The 18,477-nt window shown below is 47.5% G+C and overlaps 1 protein-coding gene across 1 annotated transcript in view; it reads right to left on the bottom strand.

The window, feature by feature from the left end:
• Positions 1-18,477, bottom strand: part of LOC144674543 (papilin-like) — a 163,118-nt gene that overhangs the window by 31,154 nt on the left and 113,487 nt on the right. The window contains exons 4-7 of the mRNA XM_078535844.1: positions 14,588-14,690; positions 13,365-13,495; positions 11,950-12,073; positions 11,768-11,848 (exon numbers count right to left, since the gene is read on the bottom strand). Coding sequence (XP_078391970.1) covers positions 11,768-11,848; positions 11,950-12,073; positions 13,365-13,495; positions 14,588-14,690 — 439 coding nt within the window. The remainder of the gene's footprint in view (positions 1-11,767; positions 11,849-11,949; positions 12,074-13,364; positions 13,496-14,587; positions 14,691-18,477) is intronic.

Here is an 18,477-nt window from a genome sequence, read left to right as displayed (position 1 = left end):
TCACTTATGCCTGAAGCTCTAACAGCGCAGCTCTCCCTCAGTACTGCCCCTCTGACAATGCAGTGCTTTCACAGTACTGCCCCTCCAACGACTCTGCGCACACTCAGTACTGACCTCCCTCAACACTGACCCTTCAACAGTGCAGCACTTTCTCAGTCCTGACCCTAGGCACAACAGTACTCCCTCAATACTGCCCCTCTGACAATACAGTACACCCTCAATACTACCCTTCTGACAGTACAGTGCTCTCACAGTACTGGTCCTCTGACAATGAAGCGCTCTCACATTACTGCCCCTCCAAAAACATAGCACACCCTCATTAGTGACACTAGGACAGTACAGCACTCCTTCAATACGACTCTGACCTTGCAGCACTCCCTCAATACTGGCCCTCTGACAGTACAGCACTCCTTCAACACTGACCCTTTGACAGTGCAGCACATCCTCTATACTGCCCCCCTGAGAGTGCAGCTCTCCCTAAATAGTGCCCCGCTGACAGTATGGTACTCCCTCAATACTGCCCCTCTGACAATACAGCACTCCCTCAATACAGGCTCTCTGACAGTGCGACAGTCCCACAGTACTGCCCCTTGACAGTGCGGCGGTTCCCCAGTACTGCCCCTTTGAGAATGCAAGGCTCCCTCATTACTGCCCCTTGACAATTTAGTACTCCCTCAATACTGCCCCTTTGACAGTTCAGCACTCCCTCTGTGCTTCCCCTTGACAGCACAGTACTCCCTCAATACTGCTCCTCTGACAGTGCAGCACTCCCTCATTACTGCCCCTTGACAGTTCAGTAATCCCTCACTACTGCCCCTCTGACAGCACAGCACAGCACTCCTTCAGTACTGTCCCTTTGAAAATACAGCACTCCCTCAATAGTGACCCTCTGACAATGCAGTAGTCCCTCAATACTGCCCCTTTGACAATGCAGCACTCCCTCAACACTAATCCTCTGAGAATGCAGCACTCCCTCAGTACTGCTTCTCTGACAGTACAGCGCACCCTCAATAATGCCCCTCTGACAGTGCAGAACTGCCTCAGTGCTGCCCCTTGACAGTACAGTACACCCTCAATACTGTTCCTTTGGCAATGCAGCACTCCCTCAATACAGCCCCTCTGACAATGTAGTACTCGCCAGTGCTGCCCCTTGACAGTGCAGCACTTGCGCAATACTGCCCCCTGACAGTACAACACTCCCTCAGTACTGCGATATTGAGAGTGCAGCACTCCCTAAATACTGACAGTCTGACAGTACAATACTCCCTCAGTACTGCCCCTTGACAATGCAATACTCTGTCCTCAATGCTACCCCTCTGACAGTGCAGCACTCCCTTTATACTGTCCCTTGACAGTGCAACACTCTGTTCTCAATGCTACCCATCTGACAGTACAACACTCCCTTTAATTTGCCCCTTAACAGTGCAACACTCCCTCAATATTGCCCCTCTGACAGTACAGCACTCCCTCAAACTGACCCTTTGACAGTGTAGCACTCTGTCCTCAAAACTGCCCCTCTGACAGTGCAGCACTCCCTCAATACTGCCCCTCTGGCAGTGCAGCACTCCCCCAACACTGCCCCTCTGACAGTACAGTGCTTGCACAATACTGGCCCTCTGACAATGCGGCGCGCTGACAGCACTGCCTGTCCAACAACGCAGCGCACCCTCAGTACTGACCCTTGGACAATGCTGCACTCCCTCAATGCTACCCCTCTGACAGTACAGCACTCCCTCAATGCTGCCCCTCTGACCATATAGCACTCCCTCACTATTGACCCTTCAACTGTGCAGCGCTTCCTCTGTGTTGTCCCTTTGACAGTGCAGCACTCGCTTAATACTGCCCCTTTGAGAGTGCAGCTCTCTGTAAATGCTGTCCTCTGACAGTATAGTACTCACTCAATACCGCCCCTCTGACAGTATAGCACTCCCTCAATGCTGCCCCTCTGACAGTATAGCACTCCCTCAGTACTGACTCTTACGCAGTGCAGCACTTCTTCTGTACTGCCCCTCTGAAGAGTGCAGCACTCCCTCAATACTGCCCCTTCGACAGTGCAGCACTGCCTCAATAACGCCGCCCTGAGAGTGCAGCACTTTCTCAGTACCGCCCATTTACATTGCAGCATGCCCTGAAATACTACCCTTGACAATACAGTACACTCTCAATACTGCCTCTCTGATAGTACAGTGCTCCCACAGTACTGCCCCTTGACAGTGCAGCACTCGGTCCTCAATACTACCCCTCTCACAGTGTAGCACTCCCTTTGTACTGCCTCTGGACAGTGCAGCACTCCCTTAATACTAACCCTCTGAAAGTGCAGCAGTACCTCAGTACTGCCCCTTGACAGTGCAGCACACGGTCCTCAATACTACCCCTCTGACAGTGCAGCCGTCCCTTTATACTGCCCCTTGACAGTGCAGCACTCCCTTAATACTAACCCCCGAGAGTCAAGCATTCCCATAGTACTGCCCCTTGAAAATACAGTGCACCTTCAATACTGCCCCTCTGACAGTAGAGTACTCTCACAGTGCTGGCCCCCCTGGCAATGCTGCGCTCTCACAGTACTGCCCCTCCAACCACGCAGCCCATCCTCAGTCCAGCGCTCCGACAGTGCAATCTCCCCCAGTACTCACCCCCGACAGGGCAGCACTACCTCAGTACTGCCCTTAAAACAGGGCACAGATCCCTTAGTCCTGACACTGCATCAGCACATCTCTCCCTCAATGTTGCCCCTTTGACAGTACAGTGCTCTCACAGTACAAGCCATTTAAAAATGCAGTAGTCTCACAGCACTGCTCCTCCAAAGCACAGCGCACCCTCAGTACTGCCGCTTTGACAGTGAAGTACTCCCTCAATACTGCCCCTCTGATAATAGAGTACATCTTCTATACTGCCCCTGTGAGAGTGCAGCACTCACTCAGTGCTGCCCTTCGATAGTGCAGCACTCCCTATTTACTGCCCCTTTGAGAGTGTAGCTCTCCCTCAATACTGCCCCCCTGACAATATGGTACTCCCTCAATACTGCTCCTCTGACAATACAGCATTCCCTCAACACTGACCCTTTGACAGTGCAGCACTCCCTCAATAATGCCCCTCTGAGAGTGCAGCACTCCCTCAGTCCTGCCCCTTGACAGTGCAACACTGCCTCAATACTGCCCCTCTGACAGTATAGTACTGACTCAATACTGCCCCTCTGGCAGTACAGCACTCCCTTAACACTGACCCTTTGACAGTGCAGCACACCCTCTATACTGCCCCCTTAAGAGTGCAGCACTCCCTCAGTACTGCCCTTCAACAGTGTAGCATTCCCTATTTACTGCCCCTTTGAGAGTGTAGCTCTCCCTCAATATTACCCCACTGATTGTATGGTCCTAGCTCAATACTGCCCCTCTGATAATACAGCACTCCCTCAATACTGACCCTTCCACAGTGCAGTGCTTCTTCAGTACTGCCCATTGACAGTACAGTACTCCATCAATACTGCCCCTCTGACAGTGCAGCATTCCCTCAGTACTGAGCCACTGACAGTACAGTACTCCATCAATACTGCCCCTTCGACAGTGCAGCACCCTCTATTTACTGCCCCTTTGAGAGTGTAGCTCTTCCTCAATATTTCCCCCTGACAGTATGGTACTCCCTCTATACTGCTCCTCTGACAATACAGCACACCCTCAATACTGCCCTCTGACAGTACAGTGCTCTCATAGTACTCCCCCTCTAACAACGCAGCGCACCCTCAGTACTGCCCCTCTGACAGTATAGTACTCCCTCAATACTACCCCTCTGACAGTGCAGCACTCCTTTAATACTGAACCCCTGACAATAGAGCACTCCCCGACTACTGCCCCTCTGACAGTGCAGCACTTCCTCAACACTGACCGTCTGACAGTGCAGCAAAGCCTCATTACTGCCCCTTGACATTGCAGCACTCCCTCTATACTGACCCTCTGATAGTGTAGTGCTCGCCCAGTACTGCCCCTTAACAGTGCAGCACTTCCGCAAAATTGTCCCTGACAGTACAGTGCTCTCACAGTACTGGCCATCTGACAATGCAGCGCTCTCACAGCACTGCTCCTCCAACAGCACAGCACACGCTTAGTACTGACACTTGGACAGTGCAGCACTCCCTCAATACTACCCCTCTGACAGTATGACACTCCCTCAATACTGCGCTATTGAGAATGCAGCACTCCCTAACCTGACCATCTGACAGTACCGTACTCCCTCATTACTGCTCCTTGAAGCTGCAACATTCCCTTAAAACTGACCCTCCGAGAGTGCAGCACTTACTCAGTGCTGCCCCTCTGGCAGTACAGAACTCCCTCAACATTGACCCTTTGACAATGTAGCACTCCCTCAGTACTGCCCCTTGACAGTGCAGCACTCCCTCAGTACTGTCCCTTGGCAATACAGTATACCTTCAATACTGCCCTCTGACAGTACAGTGCTCTCACAGTACTGGCACTCTGACAATGCAGCGCTCTAACAGTACTGTCCCTCCAACAATACAGCGCATCCTCAATACTGCCCCTATGACAGTGCAACACTCCCTCAATACTGCCCCTTTGAGAGTGCAGCTCTCTCTCAATACTGCCCCTCTGACAGTATAGTACTCCCTCAATACTGACCCTCTGATAGTATAGTACTCCCTCAATGCTGCCCCTCTGACAGTACAGTACTCCTTCAATACTGACCCTATGACAGTACAGCGCTCTCTCAATGCTGCCCGTCTGACAGTGCAGCACTACCTTTATACTGCCCCTTGACAGTGCAGCACTCCTTCAATACTGACCCTTTGACAGTAGAGCACTCCCTCAATACTGCACCTCTGATAATGCAGCACAGCCTCAACACTGACCCTCTGACAGTAGAGCACTCCCTGAGTACTGCCCCTTGACAGTGCAGCACTTCCTCAGTACTGCCCCTTTGACCTTGCTGTACTCCGTCAATACTGCCCTTTTGAGAGTGCAGCTCTCCATCAATATTGCCCCTCTGACAGTACAGCACTCCCTCAATAATGATGCTTCCACAGTGCAGCACTCCCTCAATACTGCCCTTTTGACCATGCTGCACTGGCTCAATACCGCCCCTCTGACAGTGCAGCACTCTTTCAATACTGCCCCTCTGACAATGTATCACTATCTGCGTACTCCCCCATGGCAGCACAGCACTCCCTCAATACTGCCCTCATGACAGTATAGTACTCATTATTACTGCCCCTCTGACACTACAGCACACCCTCAACACTGACCCTTTGACAATGCGGCACTCCCTCAAGACTACCCCTCTGACAGTGCAGCACTCCCTCAATACTGCCCCTTGACAGTGCAGCACTCCCTCAATACTGCCCCTTGACAGCGCAGCACTCCCTCAATACTGCCCGTCTGACAGTGCAGCACTCATCAATACTGCCCCTCTGACAGTGCAGCACTCCCTCAATACTGCGCTTCTGATAGTGCAGCTCTCCCTCAATACTGCCCCACTGACAGCGCAGCACTCCCTTAACACTGACCCTCTGTCAGTGCTACATTCCCTCAATACTGCTCCTCTGAGAGTGCAGCATTCCCTCAGTACTGCCTTTGACAGTACGGCACTCCCTCTATACTGGCACTCTGACAGTACAGCACCCCCTGAACACTGACCCTTCAACAGGCTGCGCTTGCTCAGTACTGTCCCTTTAACAGTGCAGCAGTTCCTCAATACTGCCCTCCTGACAGTGCAGCACTCCCTCATTACTGCCCTCCTGACAGTGAAGCACTCCCTCAATACTGCCCTCCTGACATGCAGCTCTCCTCAATACCGCCCTCCTGACAGTGCACCACTCCCTCAATACTGCCCCTCTGACAGTGCAGCACTCATCAATACTGTCCCTCTGACAGTGCAGCTCTCCCCCAATACTGCCCCACTGACAGCACAGCACTCCCTCAATACTGCCCCTCTGAGAGTGCAGCATTCCCTCAGTACTGCCTTTGACAGCACAGCACTCCCGCTATACTGCCACTCTGACAGTACAGCACCCCCTGAACACTGACCCTACAATAGGCTGCGCTTGCCCAGTACTGACCCTTTAACAGTGCAGCAGTTCCTCAATACTGCCCTCCTGACAGTGCAGCAGTTCCTCAATACTGCCCTCCTCACAGTGCAGCACTCCCTCAATACTGCCCTCCTCACAGTGCAGCACTCCCTCAATACTGCCCTCCTGACAGTGCAGCACTCCCTCAATACTGCCCTCCTCACAGTGCAGCACTCCCTCAATATTGCCCTCCTGACAGTGCAGCACTCCCTCAATACTGCCCTCCTGACAGTGCAGCACTCCCTCAATACTGCCCTCCTGACAGTGCAGCACTCCCTCAATACTGCCCTTCTGACAGTGCAGCACTCCCTCAATACTGCCCTTCTGACCATGCTGCACTGCCTCAATACCGCCCCTCTGACAGTACAACACTCCTTCAATACTGACCCTCTGACAATGTATCACTATCTGCGTACTCCCCCATGGCAGCACAGCGCTTCCTCAATACTGCCCCTCAGAGAGTGCAGCACTCCCTCAAGACTGCCCTCATGACAGTATAGTACTCATTATTACAGCCCCTCTGACAATGCGGCACTCCCTCAATACTGTCCCCCTTAGAGCACAGCACTCCATTTTTACTGGCCCTTAACAGCGCAGCACTCCTCAACACTGGCCCTTGACAGTGCAGCACTCCTCAACACTGGCCCTTGACAGCGCAGCACTCCTCAACACTGGCCCTTGACAGCGCAGCACTCCTCAACACTGGCCCTTGACAGCGCAGCACTCCTCAACACTGGCCCTTGACAGTGCAGCACTCCTCAACACTGGCCCTTGACAGTGCAGCACTCCTCAACACTGGCCCTTGACAGCGCAGCACTCCTCAACACTGGCCCTTGACAGCGCAGCACTCCCTTAATACTGACCCTTCAGCAGGATGCGCTTCCTCAGTACTGTTACTTGACAGTGCAGCAGTTCCTCAATACTGCCCCTCTGACTGTACAACACTCCCTCAATACTTCCTCTCTGACAGTGTAGCAGTCCCTTAATACTGGCAGTTCGACAGTGCAACGCTTCAACAATACTGCCCCTCTGACAGTATAGCACTCCCTCAATACTGCCCCTTTGATATTGAAGCACCCTTCTTAATACTGCCCCTCTGACAGTACAGCACTCCCTCAATACTGCGTCTTGACAACGCACCACTCCCTTAATACTGACGCTCTGAGAATGCAGCACTCCGGTAGTGCTGCCCCTTGACAGTGCTGCGCTCCCTCAGTACTGCCCCTCTTATAGTACAGCACTGCCTCAACACTGCCCCTCTGACAGTATAAAAAAATAAGAAATAGGAACAGGAGTAAACCATTCGGCCCCTCAAGTCTGCTCCGCCATTCAATAAGATCATGGCTGAGCCTCTTGTGTTTAGATTTCCACATTATCATCTAACCCCGATAACCTTAGATTTTTATTAGGCAATCTACCTCTGCCTTAAAAATATTCTATGACTCCGCCTCCACCACCTTCTGAGGCAGAGAGTTTCAAAGTCACACAACCCCCTGAGAGAAAAAAATGCTCCTCATCTCTGTCCTAAAAGGGCAACCCCTAATTTTAAAACAGTGCCCCCTAGTTTCTGGACTCACCCACAAGAGGAAACATCCTTTCGACATCCACCTTGTCAAGACCATTCAGGATCTTGTATACTTCAATCAAATCACCCCTCACTCTTCTAAACTCCAGTGGAAACAAGCCCAGTCTGTCCAACCTTTCCTCATGAAACAACCCACTCATTGCAGTAAACCTCCTCTGAACCGCCTCCAATGCATTTACATCCTTCCTTAAATAAGGAGTCCAAAACTGCACACTGTGTTCAAGATGCGGCCTCACCAATGCCCTGTATAACTGAAGCATAACATCCTTACTTATATGTTCAATCCCTCTCGTAAGGATAGTATTCCATTGGCCTTCTTACTTACTTGCTGTACCTGCATACTAGCTTTTTGTGACTCATGTACTAGAACACCCAGATCCCTCTGCACCTCAGAATTATGCAGTCATTTGCCATTTAAATAATACTCTGCTTTTTTGTTCTTCCTGCCAAAGTAAACAACTTCATTTTCCCACATTAAACTCCATCTGCCAGATCTTTGCCCACTCGCTCAATCTATCTATATCCATCTGCAACTTCATGTCCTCTTCACAACATACTTTCCTACCTATCTTTGTGTCATCTGCAAATTTAGCTACCATATCTTTACTCCGCTCATCTAAGTCATTGATGTAAATCGTAAAAAGTTGAGGCCCCAGTACAGACCCCTGTGGGATTCCACTCATCACATCCTGCCAATCAGAAAATGACCCCTTTATGCATACTCTCTGCTTTCTGCTATCCAGCCAATCTTCTATCCATGCTAATATGTTACCCACTACACCATGCGCTTTTATTTTTCATAATAATCTTTGATGTGGCACCTTATCAAATGCCTTCTGGAAATCCAAGTACAGTACGTCTACAGGCTCCCCTTTACCCACTGCGCATGTTACTCCTTCAAAAAACTCATATAAATTGATTAAACATGATTTTCCTTTCACAAAATCATGCTGAATCTTCCCAATTGCCTTGAGCTCTTCTAAGTGCCCAGTTATAACCTCCTCAATGATCAATTCCAATAATTTCCCCACGACAGATGTCAAGCTAACTGGTCTATAGTTTCCTGTTTTCTGCCTCCCTCCCTTCTTGAATAAAGGGGTTATATTTACTACTTTCCAATCTGATGGAACCTTTCCAGAATCTGGCGAATTTTGGGAAATTAACACCAGCGCATCTATTACACCATTAGCCACCTCTTTTAAGACTCTAGGATGCAGTCCATTGGGAACCAGAGACTTGCCATCCTGCAGCTCTATCTATTTGCTCAGTACTGTTTCCCTAGTGATTTTAATTTCACCAATTTCCTTTCTCCTGTTCACCTCCTGATTTGCAGCTATTATTGGAATGTTTTTTTGTATCCTCTATAGTGAACACAGAAGCAAAATATTTGTTCATTTCTTCCGCTATTTCCTTATTATCCTACTATTAGCTCCCCACTGTCACTCTCTAGAGGACCAACACTCACTTTACTTACTCTTTTCCTTTTTAAGTACCTGTAGAAACTCTTGCTATCCATTTTCATATTTCTAGCTAGCTTCCTTTCATACTCTAATTTCTTTCTCCAGATTAACCTTTTAGTCATTCTCTGCCATTCTTTATGTTCTGTCCAGTCACCTGTCTTGCCATTCACCTTTGCGGAGTTGTATGCTTTTTCCTTAAGTTTGATGCTTTCCTTAACATCTCTAGTTAACCACGGATGGTGGGCCCTCCCCTCAGAATTTTTCTTTATAGTAGGAATGTACTTATTCTGAATACTCTGAAATATGTCTTAAATGTCTGCCACTGCTTCTCTATCGATCTATCCTCTAGCCTAGTTTCCCAGTTCACTTCAGCTAGCTCAGCTTTCATCCCCACATAGTTGCCCTTATTTAAATTTAAGATACTAGTCTTAGACCCATTCTTCTTCCTTTCAAGCTGGATGCAAAATTCAATCGTATTGTGGTCACTGCTACCTAGGGGTGCCTTTACTCTGAGGCCATTAATTAATCATGTCATGTTACACAATATCAAATCTAATATAACCTACTCTCTGACTGGTTCTGGAACATGCTGCTCTAAGAATGCTTTTGAGAAAGTTTCTAAGAATTCTTCATTCAGGCTATTACTGCCAATCTGATTTTTCCAGTTTATGTGTAGATTAAAATCTCCCATGATTATTGCCACCCCTCTATTACAAACACACATTACTTTCTCTTGAATACTTTGTCCTACACTGTGGCTACTGTTAGGGGGCCTGTAGACCACTCCCACTAACGACATTTTTCCCCTACTATTCCTCATCTCCACCCAAAGCGATTCTACATCCTGATCTCCTGAACCAAGGTCAACTCTAACTACTGCACCAATGCCCTCTTTGATTAACAGTGCTACCCCTCCACCTTTACCTATCTGCCTATTCTTCTTGAATGTCATATACCCTTCAATATTAAGGACCCAATCTTTGTCATCCTGCAGCCATGTCTCCGTAATTGCTATCAGATCATATTTATTTACTTCAATGTGGGCCATCAATTCTTTTACTTTGTTATGAATGTTACGTGCATTCAGGCCATGAGCCTTCAGTTTTGTCCTTTTGTTACCTCTAGTCTTGACTGTTGATGTATTCTTGATCTTTTCTCTCTGTCCTTTTCTGCCACTCTCTGACCCCCATTTCTCATATTACTATTTTGCTATAATACTCCCTCAATACTGCCTCTCTGACAGTACAGCGCACCCTCAATCCTGCCCCTCTGACAGTACAGCACTCCCTCAATACTGCCCCTCTGACAGAGCAGCACTCCCTCAATGCTGCCTCTTGACAGTGCAGCACGTCTTCAATACTGCCCCTCTGACAGTACAGTACTCTGTCAATACTGCTCCTAAGACAGTACAGCACTCCCTCAGTACTGCCCCTTTGACAATGCAGCACTCCCTCAGTACTGCCCCTTTGATAATGCAGCACACCCTCAATACCGCCTCTCTGACAGTACAGCACTCCCTCAATAATGCCCCTCTGAGAATGCAGCACTGCCTCAACACTGCCCCTCTGACAGTACAGCACTCCCTCAGTAATGCCCCTTTGACATTGCAGCACTCCCTGAATACTGACCCTGTGATAGTGCAGCACTCCAATCAGTGCTGCCCTTTGACATTGCAGCACTCCCTGAATACTGACCCTGTGATAGTACAGCACTCCTATCGGCGCTGCCCTTTGACAGTGCAGCACTCCTTTGGGTTTGCTATGGGCTGAGGAGAGGAGTGACCAGGATCCAGATATCGTGACAGGGTGGTGAAGAGAGGGGAGTAATGTGAGCTTCGGGCCTAGGAGCAGGGAGGTTGGGGTGAATTTTATGGCCCCCCGTCGGCATATTTGAAGGCTGGGGTGGTGTTCGTAAAATAAAACGAGTGGCCTGCCTGTTACCTACCCACATACTCCTCACCTGTTTCTCAGAGAGACAATAGTAGGCAGAGTCTTTCAGTGTATAGTGTGCATCCTATTAGCTGCAGTGGTGTTACAATAATGGTAATATATACATCTCGTTCCCAACACTTGATCACTGCAAAATTAACAGCAAACTTGTTAAAGGCCCAACTGTTTACCTATTTTGTGGAATTCTCTGACCAGTCACCCATTATTCTGGAAATAACAGAAGCACCAGTCTCCAAATAAAGAACATGTGCGGTGGGCTGAGGGGAAAGATTACATGAAACCAATGTACAACAAGAAATTGTCAGAACTGCATACTGCTACATGCAGAATGTGACAAAGGTTCTCGATCTTTAAAGTTGTTGTAAACAGTGTATGGCATTTAACAAATACTAGTGTTCCCCTAATGACTCAACAAGTAATGACACAGACCAAAGTTCAACTGGGCCGAGTGAACTCCACTCACACAGAGATAGGCCAAGGTGTGACTGGAACCAGTAAACTCCACTCAAACAGAGACAGGCTAAGGTGCAATTTTTTTTTATTCGCTCCTGAGTTGTGGTGTCACTGGCTAGGCCAGCATTTATTGGGGTGAGTAAACTCCAGTCACACAGAGACAGACTAAAGTGTAACTGTGCCGAGTGAACTTCACTCACAGATTTTAAAAAGAATCAGAAATTAAGAAAGGAAGTGAATGATTTACCAAGGAAATTCCGTGTGGGTAATACTTCTTGGATCCGAATACTTGTGGCCCCGATGGGAATGATGTGAATTTGATTGTAACCTGCAAATAAGGAGCGGATATTTGGTGACGCAGCAAATCTCTAGCATTCACAACCAGACAACAAATTACAACAAAAGTAATAATGGAACACAGAACTGCACCTATTGGCAAATCAACAACACTAAATGTCCCTTTGACTTCATAACAGGTGCTTCCATCTCCTCCACATTCGAGACATTTATCTTCAACTTGTGATGATTCCAGTGTATTGTCACAACCAACTGTCTAGAATCAAGTAAAAAAAATGTTACTGGAATGCTCAGAACCATTATATTTTAAATGCACTTGTTAACATATTTCTGGAAAGATATCAGATTACAACCTACAAGATCAGTGATTGTAGATCAGCCGATGCTTACTGTTAGTAGAGGGGGTGTTTGTCCAAGTAAGTGGCTCACTAATCAAATTAGGGGCCCTTTGCAGGTAAGTGAATTCTCCTGGATAGGCACTGACTGCATGAAGCCAATCTGAAGACCCTTGGTATGAGGCGGAGTTTGAAACTGAGTGAGAACCAAGCTTTCACTCAATCATTAAATCTAGTCTTATTCCTCTTTATTCAACCTCAAAGGCCTTTGTGCCTTGCCTTTTGTATCAGGCTTGCTTCCTTTTGTATTTCAGCCTCTTTCACCCATCAATTGAATCATCTTGTTCTTTTTTCTGCATTTAATTTTTTGCGTCATTCCTCTTTACTAATACCATCTGAAGACTGATCTCCTTCCTGGCGTGTGGTGAAGCTTTGCTCTTCCACAAATGAGAGCGAATGCACATGGATACCATCAAACACCAATGGTCCTTGGTAGAGTGACTTCAGCAGCACTAAGATACATGGGCACAGGTTGGCACCATTGGCACTGACCCCCAAGGTTTAGTTGGTCACAGTGATATTGATTTTGATGGTGAATTTGATGCAATTACCTAAATTTAGAGGGAAATATAAAATTTAAGGATGAATAAAGAACCAGCTAGGATGAGCCACTGCCTCAGGTGGTCAGCACAGTCTTGAGTGCGGAACAGGAAGATCCCACCTCATTGGCCTGCACTGGGTTAGCTACTTGCCCCCCATGTACTGGTGGGGCTACTACAACACATCTCTATCCCGCTGGTTAGCGAAGGGGGTGGATAAATTTCAACAAAGGTTCACTCCTGATCTTTCTCCAGGTGAAGGAGTGAGCAAGTGTATGTCTTGGCTATTTCATGAATAATAGTGACTAAATCAAGGGTCAGAGAATGGTCAGATCCCAGGAAGATGGAGAGAAAATGTGTGGGGAGGGGAGGTGGAAATAGGAGGACAAGGAAGGGCCAAGAAATAACTAGGGCTTCCTCTCATGACAATTTTCCATAGATATTGTCCATTGTCTCCAAATGGTTTGACATGTAAAGGTGTCCACAGCCAGGGCCATCCTTCTGAGCTGAGGGAACATTAGTTGTGGCTGATGGGTGGAAGAAGCAATCACCAGATGGGAGCTCCCTGAGGCCTCTGCTCCTTTACCATGCCTCAGCCAATGAGTGAACTCACCTTGCACACACCGTCTATGCAGATGTTGCGGCTTCCAGGTTCGCACAGTGTCCCATCCTTAACCGCTTCTTTATGCCGATAATAAAAGTTTTCACCTTGGGGAATGCAGTTCAGCTCACACTTATTTGAAGCTGTGGGAAGATGGAGACCTTGTTGTTGTCATCTTATTACTTCACTGTGAGTAGTCCTGCCACAAAAAAGCCAATTGGCTCAAGTAGCCCCCACTGTTCACTGCTCTGCAACCCAACCCACCCCATCATAGAATCCACCTAGTCCATTTATTGTCCTGCAAAGCAAGGACACAAACTATTGTTGGTTTTCTGAGAATTTAACAAAACAGAAAAGGGCCATTTGACCCACTGTGCCCGTGTTGGCTCCATTGGAGATCTGTACAATTATTTCCATTCTCCTGCTCCCGCTGCCTATGAATATTTTGCCATTAAGTATTTATCTAAGTTATGATTGAATCAGCTTCAATCACCCTTTGAGGCAGTACATTCTAGATTGCTGTTTAACAATCGTCCTGATCTCCCCCTCTGGTTAGTTTGGTAATTATCTTAGGCCTGTGTCCCTTGGAAGCCGATGCCCCTGCCAATGGAAACAGTTTCTCCTTATTTATCAAAACCCTTCATAATTTTGAACACCTCCATTAAATTTCTCCATAATATAAAATGACTAGGAGTAAGGGAATGCAATCCTGTCTGGAATACTTGGTAGGATGGAAGTGAATCAAGTACAGACAATGGAACGTTAGGAGTTTATCTAAAGGCAAAGAAAAAAATTGCACTTAGTGCCTTTCACAACTTCAGGACATCTCAAAGTGCTTTACAACCTCTGAAGTACTTTCTGTTGTAATGTAGGAAGCATGGCAGGCAATTTGAGCACAGAAAGATCCCTCATGCAGCAATGTGACCAGTAAAACTGATAGTGGGATAAATATTGGCCAGGACACCAGGGAGCTGCAAATAGTGCCATGGGGTCTTTTACATCAGCTTGGAGGGAAGACAAAGAATCAATTTAAACTTCCATGCAAGAAAGCACTTCACTGAGTGGACAAGTTCCATGTTTTGTCCCCAACATTATCCTTGTCTGAACAAGAACGTCAACGATAAACTGGAGATATATGAAGGCAACAGTCTAAGAAAGTTTGCTGGTTAAGGAGAGGGTTGAGGAAAAACTGCAGTCATTGGTCAGTAGAGAACAATTTCTTGAGATCTGTTTACCTCCATAATAAGGCAGCCATTTGTATCTCTTCCCCTGGAAATCAGTTCCATCAAACACAGAACACTGCTCTTCTCTGAAATCTCTCGAACCCTCGGGGCAGTCCTGTTGAAACACCAAACCAGCACAATTCACTAATGTTATATGGCGAGGAATAAATTTCACTGGAGGGCAATCAGAGGAAAGTCAGTGTGATGGAGATGGAAAATGCCCCGACTTTCACTGCTCACTGGCAAGAGTCACGCACTTGCAGGTCAGAGAAAAGTCAGACAGGACAGATAACTCCCCCTACTCCCCTCTTGCTACTCCCCACATCTCTCTCCTCCCACCTCACTATTTCTTCCCTCTCTCCCTACTCCTGTCTCACTACTCCTCCCATCAGTCCATACACCCCCCTTGTTACTTTCCCCACACCCCTGACTTTCTCTATTTCCCCACTCACCACTCTCTCTCTCCCTCTATTCCTCCTCCTCTCCCTATTCCTCCTCCTCTCCCCACCCCCTCCACTCCCCAGGCCCCCTCCTCTCCCCGCTTCCCCTTCTCCTCACCCACCTTTTCCTCCCTACACTCCCCCTCCAATCCCCACTCCCCCTGGGGACTTTATGGAAAGGGAGGAAAGGATCAAGGAAAGAGACAGAGAGTTTCAAAGGGATAAAGAAGCCAGAAACTTTGAATGGGGTAAGGAAAAAATTTGTTTACGCGGACAGGAATTAACCATCGCTGAATTCCCCACTATCAACATCCTTGGGGTTACCATTGACCAGAAACTGAGCTGGACCAGTTATATAAATACTGTGGCTACAAGAGCAGGTCAGAGGCTGGGAATTATGTGGCGAATTCATCCCAGATTTGCACTAAGTGCGGTAGTGGGCAGGAAAAACAATGTTTTACCCGCAAAGGCAGCTTCTCACGCCGTATTGTCCCAATCCCGCTGCATGAATTATGCATTCCCAGGAAAAGTGCTGTCTTGATGGCTGGCTGGCTTTCATTGCTTGCCATGCCATTACCTTGCCGCTTCCTCACGCCGGGTGCCATACTTAATGTGCATCTGCACGCACACCTTTCAGTACTTCTAGCCCAGGACTGCTGCAAAGGAAACATGGCCCTGAAAGGCAAGAAGGCTGCAGCCCCATGATTAAGTGACGCGTCCCTTGAGTGCCTTTTGGATGCCGTGGAGGCTGGCCATGATGTCCTCTATCCCAGCTGTGGCTGCAGGAGGGGCAGCAACACCCCCACTCTAGCTTGGTAGGTGATGGCAGTGGCGATCAGTGCCAATTCTGCACAGAAGAGGTCGGCCATCCAATGCAGATAGAGGATGAATGATCTCATCCATGTTGCCAGGGTCAGGCAACCATCTCATCACTCCAAACTCACACACTCACAAACCCATCATATATGCACTGGCATCTCACTCACTGCCAACTCAAGGGGCATCACCACTCACTCTCTCACACATACCCTCACATCTCCATCTGGCCTCATCTCCTCTGGAGACTGCCCTCTCAGCCCTCACCACCTTGAGGCCACTCGCACAGATCAACTTGTACCCCACACACACCCTGGGATACCTTCCTTCGCCAGTACTGTCCTTGCCCTGCAGCCTCTTCCCTTGCCTGAGGCCACTTCTCCCCCTTCCCCAAGCAAGCCCTAGCCCTGCAGCCATTGAAAAGCCACCTTATGGCTGGTCTGGTAGGTAGAGGCCTGTCCGTGAACCGCCCCCCCCTAAAAGTGAGGTGGTGATGTCTGTGAAGCCTGGCGCTGATGACCATGAGTGCTGCCCGAAGCAAGGTAGGCAAACAAACCTCAAAGTCCTGCGCAAAGTGCAGCTTGCCAGGTGCACATCGCTTATGTACAGTTGTGAAACATGTCGGTGTACAATCCTGCTGACGTGCTCAGATGCTCCAGTATGGGGGGGATGATTCCAGCAAGCTGGGCTTATAATGATATGCAGATGTATTACAATGAGGTTCCTGACGTCCAATAGAGAGAAAAGCAGTCTACCATTGACGGACAGAGTGGACGATTGCAAACTGGTTTGACGATGTTGTGAAACCGATTTTTGTCCTTCTTGCCATATTGTCCACTCACACCGCCAAACATGCCCAATGCCAACGGGCACTGAAAATTCTGCTCCTTGTCTCCAGCAACCACAAGGCCCAAGTCAGAAGTGTGATGGAATACTTGCCTGGATGAGTGTAGTTCCAACAACACTCACAAAGGCCAACATCATCTAGGACAAAGCAGCCCGCTTGATTGGCACCCCATGCACCACGTTCAACACTCACTCACTCCACCATGGATGCACAGTGGCAGCAATGTGTACCATATACAAGATTCACTGCAACAATTCACCAAGGTTCCTTTGACAGAACCTTCCAAACCCATGACCTCTACCACTAAGAAAGATATAGATGCATGGGAAGACCACCACCTGCAAGTTCCCCTCCATGTCACACATCATCCTGATTTGGAACTATATCACTGTTCCTTCACTGTCGCTGGATAAAGATCCTGGATCTCCTTTCCTAACCGCACTGTGGGTGTACCTACACCACATGGACTGCAGCGGTTCAAGAAGGCAGCTCACCACTGCATTTTCAAGTGCAATTAGGGATAGGCAATAAATACTGGCCTAGCCTGTGAAAAAAATGAAAAAACCACAGGCAGATTGGATGATGATTTGAATTTAGCTCCTAGTTTTGATTTTGTCAGTAAGATTCACCTAGTGCCTAAATTCAGTGAGGTAGGAATTGAAAGGTATTTTGCCTCCTTTGATAAAATTGCTAAAGCTAGCTTGGCCACAAGAGGCATGGACCATTCTGTTACAAAGTGTTTTAGTAGAAAACACATTGGATGTTTATTTAAGCCTTTCAGATGAACAATCTGCAAATTATGATACTGTTAAGACTGTGGTACTTAACGCAAATGAGCTAATCCCAGAAGTTGTAGATTAAAAATATCTGAGGAAAAGACAGAATCAAATGTTTGTAGAATTTAGGGAAAGGAAATGATTTTTGACTGTTGGTCTCATTCAATGAAAATTGAACAGAATTTTGAAAATGTGAGGGAGATGTTGTAAATGGGGGAGTTTAAAAATAGTATTCCAGTAGGAAGTGGGTCACACCTAGAGGACCATAAAGTCTCTAATGTAAAGAAAGTCGCCGTTTTGGCTGATAGTTATGATTTAAATCACAAATACCTTGGTGGCAACAAAGTATTGTTTGTAAACCCACACAGTAGCTGAAGAGACAGAGAAACTGGTAATGAGCAAGTGCAGGAGGTAGCAAAATTGAAGAGGCAGATGCTCTCCAAGGTGGTCAAAAGATATTGTAGAGGGTAGGAAGAGAACAACATGTTTTCATTGTCATAACTTTGGACATTTAAAAGCACATTTTTGGAAATTGAAATCAAAACAGGTAGCCTTAGTAAGGTTGACTAGGTTTTCTCAAGAGAATGCCACATCAGGGAAGCAACCAATACCGTTGTTATGTTCCTTCTGTCGGGTTGCTTTGCTCGCGAACACAGTTGCACGCCTATCTACCGGTGGGTGAGTTGGTAAACAATATACTGCAGACACAGAGACCAATATAAGATGAAGCATATGCTGTGACACAAGTCACAGAGCATTAACACAGTGTGTGCTTCTCAAATCAGGCCCTAGTCCAAACTACTGATTAACATTGTAGCCTGCGCTACACAGCAATTGGGTAATATAGTCATGTGGTCAATATGCTCACATTCTCTTAAAGGTGTATTGCACCTCAGGTTAGCATATTCCTTCCCCTTTACTCAAAAGTACAATTTACAATCTTTACAATGTATCATCTATTTACATAAATAAACTATTTACAAATTCCGTCTCTCCGGAGGCTTCTTCAAATATGTCAAACAT

The sequence above is a fragment of the Cetorhinus maximus genome, unplaced genomic scaffold (assembly GCF_964194155.1).
Source record: "Cetorhinus maximus unplaced genomic scaffold, sCetMax3.hap1.1 HAP1_SCAFFOLD_694, whole genome shotgun sequence".
In the NCBI taxonomy this organism is placed as follows: Eukaryota; Metazoa; Chordata; class Chondrichthyes; order Lamniformes; family Cetorhinidae; genus Cetorhinus; species Cetorhinus maximus.
This window is presented reverse-complemented; position numbering and strand designations above follow the sequence as displayed.